Source organism: Zalophus californianus, chromosome 3 (assembly GCF_009762305.2).
Source record: "Zalophus californianus isolate mZalCal1 chromosome 3, mZalCal1.pri.v2, whole genome shotgun sequence".
Taxonomy (NCBI): domain Eukaryota; kingdom Metazoa; phylum Chordata; class Mammalia; order Carnivora; family Otariidae; genus Zalophus; species Zalophus californianus.
This window is the reverse complement of record NC_045597.1, coordinates 85,331,835-85,351,702: the sequence shown is the minus strand read 5'-3', so window position 1 is coordinate 85,351,702 and position 19,868 is coordinate 85,331,835. Positions and strand designations below refer to the sequence as shown.

Sequence of the window (19,868 nt, the reverse complement as noted above, 5' to 3'; positions counted from 1 at the left end):
ACTGGCCACAAGGTGAGGGTGAGTGTGGGTGGAGTGTGTCCATGAACCATTTGGTGGGATCTATGGATGAAGTGTCCCCAGTGGCTCATGGGTGGGCTTCTTGATGGAGTCCGTGATGCAGTAAGTAGGATCCATCCCCTTTAAATGCTTTCTTGGTACTGTCTGCTGCCCTCTTCCAGCTTCTTTCTACCCCAGTCACACAGTTCACAATTCAATACTCTAGATGGGGTAAGAGGGAAATGAGCCTCTTTGGCAGTATTCCTTATAGTGGGGGAAGTTGAGTGCTTGCCTACCTGCTCACTTGCTCTCAGTTTCCCCCGTGCAGGAGAAATCATGGGCCCAGAAGATCTCTCTTGGCCCTAAGCTGTGCTGCTTTGGGGGAGGGCTGATGGGAGTGAAGTCAGATTGTTCTTCTTATCTTTTCCAATGCATTCAATCTCATATTTTTTAAAAATTTATTTTATTTTTTTAAAGATTTTATTTACTTGAGAGAGAAAGAGAGAGAGAGAGCACAAGCAGGGAGAGTGGCAGGCAGAGGGAGAAGTAGGCTCCCCACTGAGCCGGGAGCCCGACAGGATCCCAGGACCCTGGGATCATGACCTGAGCCGAGGGCAGACGCTTAACCGACTGAGCCACCCAGGCGCCCTCATATTTTTTTTGCTCCAGTGGGTTCTCAGACTATGGCTAGGAGGGACTGGAGCCAGTTGATGAGCCAATGCAGGGTCCACAGACAGGGTTGAAATCTGTATGTCTGTCACATGATGCATGGGTGGGTGAACCTTCTTCTGGATTCCTTGGCATATGGTGCTGGATCCGAAACCTTCCACAAAGGCACTTTTGTCTGTGGATAGATGCCAAATTGTTGTTCAGGATTGGGAAGCACCAATGAGTTATGTTCTCTTCAGCCATGATACTGATGGCACTGCTGCTTTAGTGTTAAGTCCCCTTGTTTTAAAGTGTATTAAGTCAGGTTTAGTGTTGCAGCTGGTCATGAGGTCTATTCAGGGTAGACTGAACACGGTTCCATTGTTGTATTGTATACTTCCATTCACTCACTTGCCTTATGTGTTTTTTAAAATAAAATGATAAGGTACCCAGTGATTTTCTAGATAGACACAAACAGCAAGAATAATACTCCGTAGAAAAAGAATAGATGAAATAAAAGGAGAGAAGGGCCATTTGGGAATACCAAAGAATCGAGGGAATTCATGAAGTTTTCTCATATTTTACATTTGGAAAATGTGTAACTTTCTTTTTTAATTTTTAATTTTATTTTTTTTCCCTTGGAAGGGAGAAGTGCCTGATTTTACCCCAGTGTGCTTGCTTGCTTGCTCTTTACCATTTTAACATTAGATCTTACATTGCTTTAAAAAATTTTTTTAATTCAAGTATGATTAACATAACAGTATTATATTAGTTTCAGATGTACAGTATAATGATCCAATAATTCTGTACACAACTCAGTGCTTGTCATGATAAGTGTACTCTTGATCCCCTTTATCTATTTCACTCATCTCCTCACCTGGAAAACGTTTCACTTTAATTTTCTCATCCTACTGAAGAAACAGTACACATTTCCTTTTCATTGTGGATGATTGCTATGTCAAAGGTATTTTCTTGAGAAATATTGGACAAATTGATAAAAAGGATATTTTTATATGTATTGAAATCTTGGTTTTACTGATGAATCAAATAAATGTGTCACAGACCTAGCTCCTCAGTAATTTCCCAGTCTTGGCTCTTTTCCTCATCTGTACTGATTAGAGGCCCTTCCTATGTAAGCAGATGATCTTAGGCCACTTAATTTCCTATTTGAGTAAACATACTTTCATGACAAGGATGTTGTGAGATTCCCAGAAGTCCTAAGAATCTAATGATTAGTAAGATTTTCAAAACTGTAGCAGCTGTGCCTCCACATGAAAAAGCCCAAGAAAAAGATTCTTTTGAAAAATTTTTAAGGAGGAATAATATCATTTAGCAATTGTTACTACACTTATAAGTATCTGTGCTGGGGTGCCTGGGTGGCTTAGTTGGTTAAGCAGCCGACTTGATTTCAGCTCAGGTCATGATCTCGGGGTCCTGGGATCAAACCCTGCATCAGGTTCTGTGCTGGGCGGGGAGTCTGCTTTAGGATTCTCTCCCCCTCTGCCCCTCCCCCTTTGTGCATGTGCGTGCATGCTCTCTCTCTCTCTCTCTCTCTCTCTCTCTCATTCTCAAATAAGTAAATAAAAATCTTTAAATAAATATCTGTACCTTTTGTATAAATCTGAAGCTATGATATCCTCTGTATATGATATTTGAAAGTTGTAATTATTTGTACTAGGCAGTATAATTAAAGTGGCATTTTTAAACAGGAGATAATGTAGTCTGATAGGTGTGTATTTATATCTTTCAAGCTAATAAGATAGATAATGATATTTAAGAAAAGTCCTAACTTACACATGTAGACATTTTGCGTTTGGCATGTTAACTCCGAGTCCTTATAAATTTCAGTTATCATTGTGAGTAGCTCATTCATAAGATCTTGCCTGTAATTATTAAGGTTTTTAAATTATTTATAGTTAACATTTTTAGTTATTGGTAGAAATTCTCATGTAATTTTTAAGTTTGCCTTTTTGGTAATTAGGCTGCATTCTGTTATTTGGTCTGGTAAGTTTTTTATGGTTTGTAAGAAAAGAAGGTATATATAGTCAAAACATCTCCCTCCCACTCCTGATTTTCACTCAGTTGCCATTTCCAGAGAAAACCAGTGTCATTTCTTCTTGTCACTTAAGAGGTATAATGTAGGTTTTGTTTTGTTTTATTGGGGGATAATTTTCAAAACTGAAAGTATGTTAAAATTGAGTTTTTAATGAATGTCTGGGAAATAGTTGAGACATCAAAGAACAGAATTAACATGGTAAGAATTTTAGAAGTGTAAATTTTAGAAAAGTATAAACTATGATATATAGAAGTGGCAGAAATCAACATAGAAGGCCTTTCTGCCTGTGCAGAAAGTCTGTACCATTAGTTACTATTGTGGCTATTGGACAAATACTGGACAAATTGATAAATTTTGTGGCTATTTGTGGCTAGATCTGATTAGAAACTAAGTAGTCTGTTGCTGTTGATGATTGTCAGTTACCCAATTGAAGTACTTTTCTATTTATATATAAATATATATAATTCTGCTATTTTCAGAAAGTATTAGTTAAAAGATGTCTAACAAGTATGTTTTAAGGAATCCTTTTTACATCTTGGGTAGTGATATATGTTTTACTTTGACAAGTTAGTTATGAATTTTTGGTTGATATGTAGGGGGAATGTACCCCTATACTGACCACCAGAGAAGAATGTTCATCTTAGATATATTTACCTTTTTGTTGGCCTGACATTTCCTTGCTAAGGAACCTCTTTTGTCTTGGAGAAGGAAAAAGATTGGGCTTAGTATATTTTAGGGCAATTTTCAAGCGCTGTTTTACCACTAGCCTTGTTTTGTTTTCTAAAGTGTAATTTCTATGTTAGTGATAGGGATCCTTTCAAGTTTAAATTGGGGTGTAAATATTTCATCTCAGGCTATCTGCCCAGGAGCACTCATAATTTATGGCAGTCTGTCATTGTGCTGCCCATTATGGTAGCATCTAGCCACATGTGGCTTTTAAAATGAAAATTAATTAATTTCAAGTGCTCAGTAGTTACATGTGGTTAGTGGCTACTGCATTGGACAGCAAAGATAGAATATCTCCATCATTGTTGAAAGGTCTGTTATACGTCTTGGCTAGAGTATATGTAATTAAAGTTTGGTAGCCTGGGCAGCTTCAAATTACCCTCACCCCCAAATCACTTCCTAATGTGCAACGTTTTGTGGTTTTACAAAAACTCAGTAATCAGTTTCAAATTACCCAGTAGGATATTAACTGTGTCTCTTCTGATATTTCTTTAAAGGCATTTCTTTTGTTATTTCTTGGTGACCATATTTCTGTTGATTTTACTTTTCTCATTAGCACATGCATGTATGAAAACTATGCTTTGTCCATTTGTCTCATAAAGGACAAAAAATGTTTGTGGTCCCTTGTGTTTCAGGAAGCAAGAGGCTACTATGAGCAGACTGGGGTTGGGCCACTGCCTGTTGTTCTGTTCAATGGAATGCCGTTTGAAAAGGAACAGTTAGATCCCGATGAGTTGGAAACCATCACAATGCATAAAATCCTGGAGACCACAACCTTCTTCCAAAGAGCAGTGTACTTGGTGAGTGGTATCAAGGGTGATTTTGAAAGAGAATGGTTTGCTTATGTTTTTGTAGGCTCTGTAGTAAGCAATAAGATTCTTTAAGTATTACTGTTTTTTATACACCACTTGTAATTGGTTTATGGATTCCCAGGAAGTTGTGCTATAATGAAAATATTCACAAGACTTTGTGCATTGTATTTGAAATAGCTAAGTTTATTGTTGTCAAGATTAAATATTTAAGAGACTTTTGTTCTACTTGTAAGGAATTTTGACTTTGGAAAGACTCAAATATTATATATATAATATTCATATAATTTATATATATGTATAAAATAGTTATTGTTGAGGCATAATTCACATGCCATAAAATTCAGTCTTTTAAAGTGGACAATTCAGTGTATTTAGTGTATACACAGAGTTTATACAAGTATAACCTCTGATGTTAGAACATTATCATCACCCCTAAAATCCAACGCCCTGTAGCATTCACTCTGCATTTGTTTCTGCCCTAGACCCTGGCAACTACAAATCTGTTTTCTTTCTCTGTGGATTTGCCTATTTGAGACATTTAATATAAATGGAATCATACAATATGTGGTCTTATGTGTCTCATTTCTTTCACTTAGTGTAATGTTTTCAAGGTTACCCAGTGGGAGCATGTGTCAGTACTTTGTTTCTTTTAATGGCCAATTAATAGTTCCTTGAATGGATATACCATATTTTAAAAATTCATTCATCATTTGTTACAAATTTAGGTTTCTACTTTGTGGCTACTATGAATAATAACAATCTTGTACAAGTTTTTGTGTAGACATATGTTCTCATTTGTCTTGTGTGTATACCTAGGAGGAGAATTGCCTGTTTAATAATTCTGTTTTTAACAGGCTGTTTTCCAAAGCGGCTGCACCATTATACGTTGCTACCAGCAATGTATGCTGGTTCTATTTTCTCCACATTCTAGCCAACGCTTGATACTGTCTCTTTGATTATAGCCTAGTGGATATAAAGTGGTATCTCATTGTGGTTTTGACCTGCATTACTCAAACATGAATAATGTTGAGCATTGTTTCCCGGGCTTATTGACCATTTATATCTTTTTTTTGGAGAAATGTCTATTAGAATTATTTGCCTGTGTTTAATTGGGTTACTTGTTTTGTTATTGTTATGAGTTCTGTATGTGTTCCGGGTACTAATCCCTTATATATAGGATTTGTCAGTATTTTTCTAATTTCATGGTTTGTCTTTTCACTTTCTTGGTGGTCAATCTTTTAAAGGACAGATGCTTTAAATTTTGATTAAGTCCAATTTACTTTTTTTTCTTTCGTTGCTTGTGCTATTTGTATGAAATTATTGCTTAATTCTAGGTTATGATGATTTATACCTATGTTTTCTTTTGTGTGTTAAAGTTTTTTCTCTTTAACATTTAATTCTTGGATGTATTTTCAGTTAGTTTTTATATGTGGTGTGATGTAGAAGTCCACCTTTTTTTCTCATATACAGTTTGGAATGCAACTGAATGTCTTTTGGGATATTCAGTTGTCCCAGTACTATTTATTGAAAAGAGTGCTCTTCTCCCATTAAAGTATCATGGCACCCTTGTAAAAAATAAATTAACCAATAATGTATAGGTTTATTTTTAGACTGCCTATTGTTTTCCATTCGCCTATATGTTTGTTCTTATGTAAGTACCTCACAGTCTTGATTACTATTGTAATCAAGTGTGAATTTTCCACATTATGGTTCCCAAAACCATATTTTGGGTTTTTCTTTCTCTGTTTTCTTTTATAAAGATTGTTTGGCTGGTCTATGTCCCCTTCATTTTCATATGAATCTTAAGATTAGTTTGTCAGTATATGCAAAAAAAGGCCACTGTGTTTCAATAGGAATTGCATTGAATCTTTAGATCAGTTTGGGGAGTATTGGCATCTTAGCAATATTGAATTTTCTAACCCATGAACCCAGGATGTGTTTCCATTTATTTACGTCTTGTTATTCTTTCAGTGATGTTTTGTAGTTTCCAATGAAAGGAGTCTTACACTTCTCTCATTAAGTTTATTTGTTATTATTTTGTTCTTTTTGATGCTATTATAAATGGAATTATTTCCTTAATTTAATTTTTGGCTAGTTTGTTGATAGTGAATAGAAATACAGTTGATTTTTGTATATTGATCTTATATGCTGCAACCTTGTTGAACTTGTTTATTCCAAAGCTTTTTTTGAAAAAATTCTATATAGAAAATACTGTCATCTGTAATTAGAGATAGTTTTGATTCTTCCTTTTCAATCAGGATGTCTTTATCTCTTTTTTATTTTTTCTTTTCTTGTCTCATTGCCTGTCTAGAACTTCCTAGTACCATGCTGAATAGAAGTAGTGTGAATGAACATCCTTGTTTTGTTCCCAATCTTAGGGGGGAAAGCTTTAGTCTTTCACCTGTAAGTATATTAGCTACAGGGTTTTTGTGGATTCCCTTTGTCAGTTTATGGAAGTTTTCTTCTATTCTTAGTTTATTGAATTTTTTTTTATCATCAACATGTTGGATTTTGTCAAATACTCTTTCTATATCTATAGAGATGATAATGTGGTTTTTGTCCTTTATCTGTTAATATTATGTGATTTTTATGTATTTATATAATTGTTACATTTTTTATATCAATTAATTTCACTAGTATCCCAAATCTTTGCTGTTATATAGCTCTATTTATTTTCCATGTTATGTTGTTATGGTCATACAAATCATATCTTTCTATATTATTTGCCCATCAGCACCAATTTATAAGTATTGCCTTTTATAGTTGTCTCATAAGTGAAATAGAAAAAGAGTTACAAACAAAAATATATTCAGACCCTTTTTATATTTATCTATATTGTTACCTTTACTTGTGCTCTTAATCTTTTTGTGGGGATTCAGGTTAGTGTCTTGTGTCCTTTCATTTTAGCCTGAGGAAATCTTCTTAGTGTTTATTTTGGGTTAGATCTGCCAGTGAAAAATTCTTTTTGTTTTTCTGGGAATGTGTTCATTTACCCTGCACTTTTGAGTGATAGTTTGCTTGGATATGGAATTCTTGGTTGATTATCTTTTCCTTCTAGCAGTTTGAATAGGTCATTCAATTGCCATTTGATCTCTGTGGGTTCTCTTGAGAAAACAGCTGTTAATCTTATTGAGGATCCAGTCTGTGTTAGGAATCTCTTCTTGTTCCTGTTTTCAGGGTCCTTTATTTGTGTTTCATTTTGGACATTTCACCAATTTGTCTAGGTATGGAACTATGAGTTATCCTACATGGAGTACATTACATTTCTTAAATATCAAAATTAGGGGCTTTCCTTCCAGTCATTTTTTCTAATAGTCTTTCTGCCTGTAATGACTTCTTACACCAAACTACTCAGAATTAGGCCAAATGTGACAGTTTAAGGACACAGTTTCCTACAAGGTTGCCCTTACTTCAGACACTGGCCATAAGTTTGGGGATCCCCAAGTCACTGTCACTTAGTATGAACTGGCTAAAAATGCAGGGACACGTAATACCCTTCTCAATTTTGGTAATTTGCTAGAATAGCTTACAGAGTTCAGGATAGTTCTATGCTTATAATTTGTGTTATGATAATAAAATAATGCAAATGTGAACCAGCCAAACAGTGAGGTGCATAGGGCAAGGTTTGGGAAGGTTCCAAACATAAAGATTCTATTATCTTCCCCCCATGAAGTAAGGATACGTTGCTCTTCCTGCTCATTGGTGTGTGATAGCACATGGGGTATTGCCAACCAAGGAAGCTCAGCCAAGTTTTGGTGTCAAGAATTTTTACTGGGGCTTCGTATGTAGCCGTGATTGATAGAATCATTGGCTACCTGATTACCGCTATCTCCAGAACATTTTTATCATCTCATACAGCAACTCTTTACCCACTAAACAGTAACACTTCATTACTGGCCCTCATCAGCCACTGGTAACCACTCTTCTCCTTTTTGTGTTTATGAATTTGCCTGTTCTAGGTGGCATCATAGAATATTTGTCATTTTTGTGTCTTGCTTATTTTAAGGTTCATGTGTGTCACATGTATCATGTATCACAATTTCCTTCCTATTAAAATTGAATTATATGTATATGCCACATTTATCCATTCATGTGTTGGATATTTGGGTTGTTTCCACCTTTTGGTTATTGTGAATAATGTTGCTGTGAACACTGGTGTACAAATATCTGTTCAAGTCTTTGCTTTTAATTCTTTTGGATATATACCTAGTGGAATTGCTGGATTGTGTATGGTAATTCTGTCTTTAACATTTTGAGGAACTACCAGATTATTTTTTAAAGCAGCCATACCATTTTACATTCCTACCACCAAATATACAAAAATTTCATTTCTCCATATCCTCATTAATAGTTGTTTAGTTTCTATTATTTTAATGATGACCATTCTAGATGGTGTGAAGTGGTATCCTATTGTGTTTTTTTTATTTTTATTTTTTAATTAAAAACATTTTTTTTAAAGGTTTTTGTTTATTTTTTGACAGAGAGAGAGACAGTGAGAGAGGGAACACAAGCAGGGGGAGTGGGAGAGGGAGAAGCAGGCTTCCTGTGGAGCAGGGAGCCTAATGTGGGGCTTGATCCCAAGACCCTGGGATCATGACCTGAACTGAAGGCAGACGCTTAACAACTGAGCCACCCAGGCGCCCCTGTTTTTTTTTTTTTAATTAACATATAATGTATTATTTGTTTCATGGGGTACAGATCTGTGATTTATCAGTCTTATATAATACCCAGTGCTCATTACAACACATAACCTCCCAATGTCTATCACCCAGTTACCCCCTTCCCCCACCTCCCTCCCCTCCAGCAACTCTCAGTTTGTTTCCTGTGATTAAGAGTCTCTTATGGTTTGTCTCCCTCTCTGGTTTCATCTTGTTTCATTTTTTCCTCTCTTCCCCTATGATCCTCTGTCTTGTTTCTTAAATTCCACATATCAGTGAGATCATGTGGTAATTGTCTTTCTCTGATTGACTTATTTTGCTTAGCATAATACCCTCTACTTCCATCCACGTTGTTGCAAATGGCAAGATTTCATTTTTTGATGGTTGCATAATATTCCATTTTGTGTGTGTGTGTGTGTGTGTGTACGTATGTGTGTGTGTATGTGTGTGCGCGTGCACACGCCACTTTTATCCATTGTGGTTTTTATTTGCGTTTCCTTAAGGACTAATGGGACTGAGCATCTTCATCTTTTCATGTACTTATTGGCCATTTGTTTATCTTCTTTGGAGAAATGTCTCTTCAAGTCCTTTACTCCTTTTTGAATTAGGCTCTTTTTTTGTTGTTGAAGTATAGCGTTCCTTATGTATTTTGCAAATTTATCCCTTATGAGACATGATTTGCAAATATTTTCTTCTCTTCTGTTGTCTTTTTGCTTTTTTTGATAGTGTCTTTAGATGCACAGAAGTTTTGAATTTTGATGAAGTCCAACTTACCTGTTTTTTGTTGTTGTTGTTGACTGTGATTTTGCTATCATATCTGAGAAATCATTGTCAAATCTAATGTCATGAAGATTTTCCCCAATGTTTTCTCCAAGAATTTTATAGTTGTAGCGCTTCTATTTATGTCTTTGATCTATTTTGAGTTTTGTGTGTGGTGTGAGTATGTAAGGGTCCCACTTCATTCTTTTGCATGTGGATATCCAGTTTTCCCAGCACCATTTGTTGAAAAGACCAAAAAAAATAGTTTTAAAAACTACTTACCATGCTGATTGTTAATGCATTTATAAAAAAACAAACAAACCAGAAAACCCCCCCAAAACAAAAAACCCCACCAACCCAAAAAACAAAACCCCCAAACAAAAAAAATGTTGGCTAAATTCTGTTGTATGCTCCCTCATGAATAAGGTAGTTTTGTTAAGGAGTTTGTTCTTCATGCAGCTACTGGGATAAAAGGTGAAAACAATTTTTATTTGAATGAGTGTGGCTTATCTTCCAAAGTTAAGAATAGTCTAGAAGAAATGATAATTATTTTCTTTGTTCAAGTGATATTAATGAAAAGATAAAAGATAATTCAAACATTTTGGTTTTCCAGCATCCATTTAAAGCATTTCTTTTTCAACATTGTGGGATGTAAAAATTCAGAAGAGTTTTTCTGTTTTTCAGATATCTGTTGTGTAAAAGAATGATCATTTTTAAATAGTCCCCCTTTGAATGCTAGTTTTCCTCTGTTTCTACTTATATCGCCAGTGAGAAGTTTGGTTTGGTTTAGCTAAAGAAAATTTTATTTGAAATATTATGACAAAAGTCATATGTGCTCCTATACATATTTAGAAAATACTAAATTGGGAGAATATTAAAGTGTCTAAAGTAAAAATGAGGGTTCTTCCTTTCATCAGAATCCCTAGAGAAATAGCCCTTTGTGCCCCCGTGTATATAGAAATAGATATTTACATATGTATTTTTTAGCTTACCTTTCTAATTGAATATATCTTTGCTTTGTGTTTCTGAGCATATAACTCTGCTAGTACTTTTAGATTGCTGCATAGTTTTTTCTTTTTTTCTGAGAATGAACAATAATTTATTTCATCCCCTTATGTTGGACATTGCTTGTAGAATTTCACTGTTATAAATAGTGCTGTAATGAATAGTCTTACATGTATATCTTTGTAACTTTTTTTTTTTGAGAAATACCAGTTATTGGAATTGGTCACAGGGTAATGTACATTTAAAATTTTGAACTAGAGTCACTATAAAAAGGTATGATATGCAGATGGTGTGAAATTCAAATGTGTATAGAGGTATAAATGAAGAGAAACTTTCACCCATTCACTCCTGTTCCCCTGCCAGTCATCTTCTCTTTCTAGAAACAACCATTGTGTGTGTGTGTGTGTGTGTGTGTGTGTGTGTGTGTGTGTGTGTGTGTATGTGTGTAGATGGGCTGTATTAAAAGGTATGTACATTTAAAATTTTGATAGATATTGCCAAATTGCCCTCCCTGAGCTAACTAGGCTTCTAAGTGGCATCAATTCAGATTTATCAGAGAGACCAAAGTTGTATACATGGGTGTACATCTATACTAAGTCATGTAGTAACTTTGTGGTCTTTTGAGTTGTATGGTTGGTTCATATGCTCATTATTAGTTTATAGTTTGAGAATTTGCATACAAGTTCTCTGTCTCTCAGGATAAGTAGCCACAGAAGATGCCTAATTGGAGTTTTTTAGACTTTACTGTGTATATTTGATTTACATCTATCTCTCCCTTGAAAATTGCTTTAAAATATGGTTTTATATGAAATATTTTGAGTGTGAAGAACTTGCAAGTTTCTATAGCCATTTACACATGGCTTTGAGATCACCTTAATGAAGTACAAATATTTCTATATATCTGAGAGGTATGAAAGGGAAGAAAAAATGAGAAATGATTTCTCCTCCCTGAAATATAATTGTGACTCTGGAAATGTAGCATTACTTTGATGTCTGGGATTGAAAAAAGCTTGGGGTGATTTTTGTTTTTTAAGATTTATTTATTTGAAAGAGAGAATGTACGGGAGGGGAGAGGAGCAGAGGGAGAGAGAGTCTTAAGCAGACTCCATGCTGAGCATGGAGCCTGACACGGGGCTCGATCTCACCACCCTGAGATTATGATCTGAGCCAAAACCAAGAGTCAGGCACTCAACCAACTGTGCCACCCAGATGCTCCTTGGAGTGATTTTTATTAAGTGCTTTACTAAGTGCTCTAAGCACATTAAGTGCTTGAGAGAAGGCATTTGGCTTTTTCCTTTAGAGAGAGGCTAACTATGAACAGCTCTCAGGATGGATTTTTGGTTATGGTAACTTTTACCTAATTTGTAGGGCTTGCTGATTTCTGGGGAAGCACAGTAGTGTGTGGAGAGACTACATAAACTTGGCTTTGCATTCCATACTTGAATCTCCTTAGCTCTGTAACTTTGAATAAGTTATGTAAACTTTCTGTACCTCAGCTTCCATCTTTAAAACGGATCGTCAATAACATCTGTCTCATGTTGTTGAAAGAGTTAAAGATAATATACATACATAACCTGTCAAGCTGTGCTTGGCAATGATAGGAACCTATAACATGGAAACTTCTGTTTTTAAGTGTTATCAATACATAAGAAGCTATTGATTGTAAAGTTAATGACTTTTTACTTTCTAATAAATTATTACTGCTCTAATTTGTTTAACTCTTATCCTGCCCCCACCCTGTTAATTTTTTTTCTTGTAGGGTGAACTGTCCCATGATCAGGATGTGGTAGAGTATATCATGAATCAGCCAAATGTTGTTCCACGAATCAATTCTAGGATTTTGACATCTGAGCGAGAATACCTGGATTTAACAGCAACCAGTAAGAAGCATTTCAGGAACAACTTTGGGCTTTTTTTCATTTGTGTTTCAGAATCTTTGCATCTATTGGATTGCAGTGTTTAAAAGATAACCCAAGATTATGACACAATCTTGTTTTAATTCATTTCACCTTTAGTTCATAACATGAGTCTCTAAATTCATAAGAGTTTTCTCCAAAAAGAGAGAAATTCTTCGTGTATAAATCCTTGTAAACTTTGAAAAATATCCATTTTTTTTTTTTTTTTTTTTAGAGAGGGAGGTGGGGAAGGAGAGAATCTTTTTTTTTTTTTGAGAAAATTTTTTTTAAAGATTTATTTTTATTTTTATTTATTTGACAGAGAGAGATAGTAAGAGCAGGAACGCAAGCAGGGGGAGTGGGAGAGGGAGAAGCAGGCTTCCTGTGGAGCAGGGAGCCCGGTGCGGGGGCCCAATCCCAGGACCCTGCGATCATGACCTGAGCCGACAGGTGCCCCAGAGAGAGAGAATCTTAAGCAGGCTCCACACCTGGTGCAGAACCTCTCAAAACCCTGAGAAAATGACCTGAGCCGAAATCAGAGTAGGACGCTTAACTGACTGAGCCACCCAGGCACCCCTCCATTGTCTTTTAAATGCCAGCTTTTTAGGCCTTAGGTGATGAGACTACATCTGTATTGTTGACTTTCTTACAGTCGTAAAGCTGTTAAGCAGCTGTCTTTTCTTCATCCTTGTTCTGGAATCAGCTAGCAGTGATGTGGACAAACACCCCAGGTGGTTTGACTCTGAGAGGCTAGGAATGCCTATCTAAAAATAAACCTTCATTGGGATAAAGTGTACATGCCGTAAAACTCAGTCTTTCACAATCTTGTCTACAATTTTTAGCCTATTCTCAAAGTTGTCTAATCATCACTGTTTAATTGTAGAACATATATCATTCCCCCAAAAAGAAACCATGTATCCATTGGTAGCCACTCTCCATTTCCCTTTTTCCTATCCCCTCCGCCGCTGCTGATCTAGTTTCTGTTTCTAAGGGAGTTTTCTCCTGGGTATTTCATATAATTAGGAGCTTTCTGTGACTGGCTTCTTGTTCACTTAGCATAATGTTTTTAAGTTTTATCCGTGTTGTAGCATGTCTCAGTACTTTTTTGCCTTTTTATGGCTTACTAATATTTTCTTGTATGGATAGTCCACACAGTCCACACTTGGCTTACCTAATCTTCAGTTGATGAGTGTTTACATTGTTTTCACAAGAATACCTTTTCAGAGGTAGTTGTGTGAAGCCCAGATGCCAATTTGTTCCTTATGCCTTTCCTTGCTGCTCTGAAGGCCATTTCAGCAAACAGCTGGAAATAAGGTGGAGCTGTGGCCACTTTGCGGAAGTCTCACTGGGTGAGAAAAGATAGGTGTAACAGAGAAGTACAAACCACGGGCATTTGCTGTTGTGGTAGGGTGTGATGCACACAGAACTCCACTAGGTGTGGTTGTTAGTTTATGGCACCTGTCTCTAATCTCCTTGAAGCTGAATTCCCTTTCTTTTAGATAGAGGAAGATGTACATCTCTGCTTATATTTGAAAAAGGAAGTAGTCAGAAAGTGACATAATCTGTTTCTTCATAGTTAGGTTTTAGCTTTTTACCAGAAGTTTTAATAGAGCAAGTCAAGCAGTATTGGGAGTCTTTGTCCTAAGTTTTTGTTGTTTCCATCATTTTACTTTATTTTATTTTATTAAGATTTTCCTTATTTATTTGACAGAGAGAGAGCACAAGGAGGCAGAGCAGAAGGGAGAGGAAGAAGCAGGCTCCCCACTGAGCAGGGAAGCCCAACGCGATGCGGGGCTCGATCCCAGGCGCCCCCATCATTTTAAACTAAACTATAAAGAGTTCTCTTTGGAGTATTCATGGATAAGGAGCACAACAGTAGTTCTGTGTGTTTGGATATCTTTCTCCACTGAATGTTGAAGTGACCAGCTGTGGAATGATGCTGGCTCACAGGGGCTAAAATGTAGTTTGCCTGGTGAACATTTTGGAGCTGTCTGTGAAGGAGCAGCTGGCATCCTTCTCACCCAGGGGTCCTGGTTCCCTTGTTACCTACACTGTTCTTGGCCTTTATTGTCCTGGGACCTTCTTAGAAGGATACTATGTTTTAAGACTTTAAGACTTTTGGTGCTTTCTCCCCTCCCCTACATGATGTCATGAGCTGTGTCTGTCTTACTTACCATTTCTTTCCTTTTACTGGAATATTGACTTAAAGGATAGTAGGTCCTTGGTAAGGTCTGTTGAGTGAAAGGGTAGATGGGTGAGTGGGTGGACAGACATAGAGGGAGGGGTGGATGAGCCACCTATGCTTGGAGGATGGTGAGAGAAGAGTGTTAGAGTGCAAGAATGCATAAGATTGGGGAGATTCTTAGAGATAGAGGGTTTCTGATACAGGATGGAGACCATTTTGTAGGTAGGAAGAAATTACTGGGTAGTTTAGATCAAAGGAATGACTACATGAAACTGGGATTTTAACAAAAGTAACTCGAGGGGAAGTGAACGGTAAGAGCATGGTCCGAGGGCAGTAATTGTTCAATAAACCTGAAACAATAGATTTCACTCATGTATTTTTATATATCTTGTATTATGGACAAATCAGATTATCAGTTGAATATTAACATTAGATTGAATTTAGGCACGTTAATTATGAATCTATTTCAACTTTCTCTTCCAGATAACTTTTTTGTGGATGACTATGCTAGGTTTACTGTTTTGGATTCCCAAGGCAAGACTGCTGCTATAGCCAATAGTATGAACTATCTGACCAAGAAAGGTAATCCATTTTAGGCTTATCTTGGATTCAACATTTTTTTTTTCTTTTTTTTAGTATTTGTAGAAATAATTCAATCTTCAGTGTCTGCTAGAAAGAGATTTTATCATTTCTTTTATTATTTTTTGGTATTTGTAGAAATAATTCAGTCTTCAGTGTCTGCTAGAAAGAGATTTCATCATTTCTTTTTTTAATTATTTCTTAATGATTTGAACCCAGAAAATACCTGTTTAAAATTCAATTCTTTATGGAGTTTTTGAAACACCAAAAAGTGGAGTTTTTGAAAATTCAAATGTTGTTTTCTTTTATTAGATATTATTTATTAGCTATTAAGGTGAAATGAAATATTTTTTCATGATTCAAAATGTGAAAACATTTATGATTTAAACATGGGTTAATGGATTGAAAATTGGTTTGACTTGCCTCTTCAGTGACAACACTGAGTTAAATTTTTTAGGGTTTATAAGATTAACTTGGTCCTAGGAATCCTTGTGCACATTTTAAAACTGATTTTTAATATGGAGTCAGTTATTTAGGCTAATACTGTGTGAAATGATATTTTAATGGCAGACAGATCCTTTCCCCCTCTGGCCAATCTTACTATCCTTTCAAAGCACTGACTGTCATTTAAGGCAGCTATTTTTATCTATGCTGTAGCCTTGTCCTAGGGAGAATTTCTGGCTTCCCATATCTGTGTAAATAAAAGCAATTGCTCCATTTGGTTCCTCAAAGAAATTGGTTCCGAGGGGCCCTGGAACAGTGCTATACAGCTAAGGGGACTACGGGGCAGAGAGAAGATTGATCATATTAGGCATTATTTAAAATTTTGACTCTTAAGGTAGGCATCAGTTATAGCAATGACATTTTCTTCTACTCTTTTTCCTTTACCTCTTTCTAGGAATGTCCTCCAAGGAAATCTATGGTAATTTTAAACTTCAGAATGTTTGGGTTCTTTTCTTAATTATCTTATGTGGTTCCAGGCAATGTTGTGATTCAGAATTTATTGACACTTTATTGTGACATTTCTGGAACCTGTGGGTAACAGTAGATAATTTGTCAAATGCAGATAAAATTTGTATAAATTGTATAAATGTTTGCGAAGAATTCTATTTCAGAAAGTTACAAATTAGTATGATTAAAGACTGTGATATGTTACCCACATGTTCAAAGGCTCTTTTTCATGTATATGTTAACAGTTGCCTGAGCCATAGTAGAATTAATAAATGCATGTTCCTAGTTTGTAATTAAGCCACATGGAAGGTTACCCTTCTTTCATTCTAGTATAGAAGTTTCACTACTTTTGCTTTGTATCTTTATTAAACTTGTCATTTTCTTATTTTTTGCATGGTTTTCAGAAATTATTTGGCTTAATAACAATATTGAAACATAGAATGTGCTTTCTTCCCTCCGACTCAGTGTGTTGTTTTTGTTTTTCTACAGATGATTCTTTTATTAGGCCTGTAACTTTTTGGATTGTTGGGGATTTTGATAGCCCTTCTGGAAGACAGTTACTGTATGATGCTATTAAACATCAGGCAAGTATCTGCACCTCCATTCTGTGTGCTGATGTTACTGTTCTGGGTGGGAAGCGGGAGTCCTGCTTTTTTAGTACTTGAGGGAAAGGACCATTGTTTCTTCGAAGGTCTGCCCAATAGTGAGAAAAGAGGGGAGACTGCAGTGTTCTGACTTTATTTAAGGGTATAGATTCTTATAGAGAAAAAAAAAATGAGATGCTTATCATAGACAAGTTTTTATTGTGTGACTTCATGTTTTGCTGCAGAGATGCTGCAAAGATCATGCTGTATATTGCATGGGGAAGGCAGGGCCTTTTCATTGAAGGAGGTCTAGATGTGGGGAAATACCATGCAGACACCTTAGTCCTCATATTATAGAAGCAGATCTAGGCACACAGAGGGATGCACATATAGATGGTCTGAAATACACATAGCACATAAATTGTAGAACTTGAGTGAATGGCAGTGGTGAATGGTTGGGAAGAAATGGACTCCTCTAGAGAGTGTTATTGTCAGAGAATGAGCTGTTACAATTCCTTTTCCTGAGCAGTTTCAGATTGACTCTTCATCCAAATTTCATACCCTTCCCATGTCCCCTTACCACCCTGTGTCCCGAGGAGGCTTATTGAAGTACTAAAATATCAAGGTGATTTCAACTTCACTAACATGCTAAGTGCCTTTATGGTCTAAAGGAGTAGACCAGATGGTGTGGTCAAAACAAAGTTAAATCAGGATGAAGGAAAGTAGATACATAAGATTCTAACTCAAATTTATAAATGCTTGAGTGGTGGTAGAGTGGGAGAACAAGAAGGGAGAATTGAAAAATTTTTTTCTCAATTTATTTTAGAGGGAGGGGCAGGGAGAGGTTGAGAGAATCTTAAGCAGACTCCATGCTGAGAGCGGAGCCCTATGCGTGGCTTGATTTCACAAGCCTGAGATCATGACCTGAGCTGAAACCAAGAGTCGGATGCTTAACCTACTGTACTACCCAAGTGCCCTGAGAATTAAAAAAAAAAATTAATTGAAATAAAATATAGAATCAAAAGAAGTACACAAATCACAGGTTACATAGTGTCACAAAGGGAACATCCAGGTGACCACACCCAGGTCAAGAAATACAGAATTATCAAATTCCAGAAAGCCCTCTCCTGCTTGTGTCTCCATCACCCCCTTCACCTATTTATGTTTGCCTTCTTTACTCAACATTTTTGAGATTTATCCATGATATTACAAGTAGTGGTAGTTAGTTCTTTTTCATTGTGCTGTATTGTATTGTATGGCTATACCACAAAGTTATAAAACTTTGTTCAATCTTTTTGATGGACAGTGGCGTTTTTTTCTAGTTAGGGGCTATTCTGAAGGATGCTGCTATCACTATTCTTGTATGCGTCCTTAGATACACATTAGTATGACTTTTTGTTGCTTATGTTCATGACACAAGGTTTTATGGGTCCCAGATAACTTTTCCAACATGGATTCTTATGTTTTTACTCAGGGAGAGATTAATTTTTTTTTTAAAAGAATTTATGTATGTATGTATGTATGTATTTATGAGAGAGAGTGAGAGAGAGAGAGAGAGCGCACAAGCAGGGGGAGTAGCAGGCAGTGAGAGAAGCAGGCTCCCTGCTGAGCAAGGAGCCCGATGTGGGACTTGATCCCAGGACCCTGGGATCATGACCTGAGCCCAAGGCAGACGCTTAACTGACCGAGCCACCCAGGCGTCCCAGGGAGAGATTAATTTTTTGCAAGGCATCTGGAAAGGCCATGTGAACAAAGAAGTATTTGAATAGAAGCCTGAAGATTGGTTGGGACTGAGGGGAGGAAATATGGGATGGACTTGGGGTTTTGTATGCCAACATGAAGCGTGGAGTGTGTTAGAATAATACAAAATGTGTTGGGAAATACAGGACTCTGATGGTCTGTAATGGAGCTATATATATAGGGATGGTAAGAAATGAAGTTGGAAAAGTAGACTGGGGACCAGTTCATGTAGGGGTTTGAAAGCCTGGCTATAGCATTTTAATTTTATTCTGTATACAGAAGAGGACTGAAGACCTTGAAGAGAGGTTGTATTTGCTACTTAATGGAATATGATGATGTTAATGCCACTTTTTAAGTTCAAAACATCTACCATATAACTCTTATTTCCCATTTTGTAAATAGAAATCCAGTAACAATGTTAGAATAAGCATGATCAATAATCCTAGTGAAGATATAAGTTATAAGAACACTCAGATCTCCAGAGCAATCTGGGCAGCTCTCCAAACACAGACCTCCAACTCTGCTAAGAATTTCATCACAAAAATGGCCAAGGAGGAGACTGCAGAGGCCCTGGCTGCAGGAGCTGACATTGGGGGGTTCTCTGTCGGGGTAAGTCTCTGTGTGTTGCATGGGGTTACTTTCCACAGAAGTTCATTCCCATGGTCTGATGTCTCTTGTTCATGATTGGGATTTGTGATTTTAGTACTGAGTTTCAGAGTCTTTTCTTAGTTTGGAAGAATCTTTCCAAGATATAACAATTCTGCCACATTCCCCTTACCACTTTTAATACCTTTAAATAAAGTTTTAAGATATGACTCATATAAATTCATGTTTTAAGAACAAAGCCATTTGTTTTATATAGTTTTTAAAAGACAGGCAATATTTGATTTGTTATAGAGCAAAAAAACTGTGATTGAAGCTTCTTATGAGTTAGAGCTTTTGTGTTCTTGATGTGTTCTGATATAAGCCCCCACATGTATTCATTATGTAAGTTACTACCTCTTGGACTATTTTGTAGATTTAAAATTCTTATAAAATGATGAGTATACTTGATGTTTCCGTTAGAAAAAAGGCCCTTGAAATTAGCAAGATTTTAAAATGCAGAATAAAGGTATAATGAAGAATAATTTGCCAGTGGCGCAACCACATAAAACAATAGGAGCAGGAAATAAGCATTACTTGATAAGTGGGAGGGTGGGAGGAAATGGGAGGAGTGGAGAATTGAGACATCATAATGTTAATTCTTAAAATTAGTTCTGACTTTCCATTGAAA

At 36.3% G+C, this 19,868-nt stretch overlaps 1 protein-coding gene across 2 annotated transcripts in view; it reads left to right on the top strand.

Moving 5' to 3' along the window:
• Positions 1 to 19,868, top strand: part of UGGT1 (UDP-glucose glycoprotein glucosyltransferase 1) — a 117,859-nt gene that overhangs the window by 47,904 nt on the left and 50,087 nt on the right. The window contains exons 18-23 of one of the 2 annotated variants that reach the window (XM_035726581.1): positions 4,063 to 4,227; positions 12,421 to 12,541; positions 15,225 to 15,323; positions 16,219 to 16,242; positions 16,761 to 16,855; positions 18,998 to 19,204. In XM_035726581.1, the coding sequence (XP_035582474.1) occupies positions 4,063 to 4,227; positions 12,421 to 12,541; positions 15,225 to 15,323; positions 16,219 to 16,242; positions 16,761 to 16,855; positions 18,998 to 19,204 (711 nt within the window). The remainder of the gene's footprint in view (positions 1 to 4,062; positions 4,228 to 12,420; positions 12,542 to 15,224; positions 15,324 to 16,218; positions 16,243 to 16,760; positions 16,856 to 18,997; positions 19,205 to 19,868) is intronic. The other variant, XM_035726582.1, reaches the window with a different exon arrangement.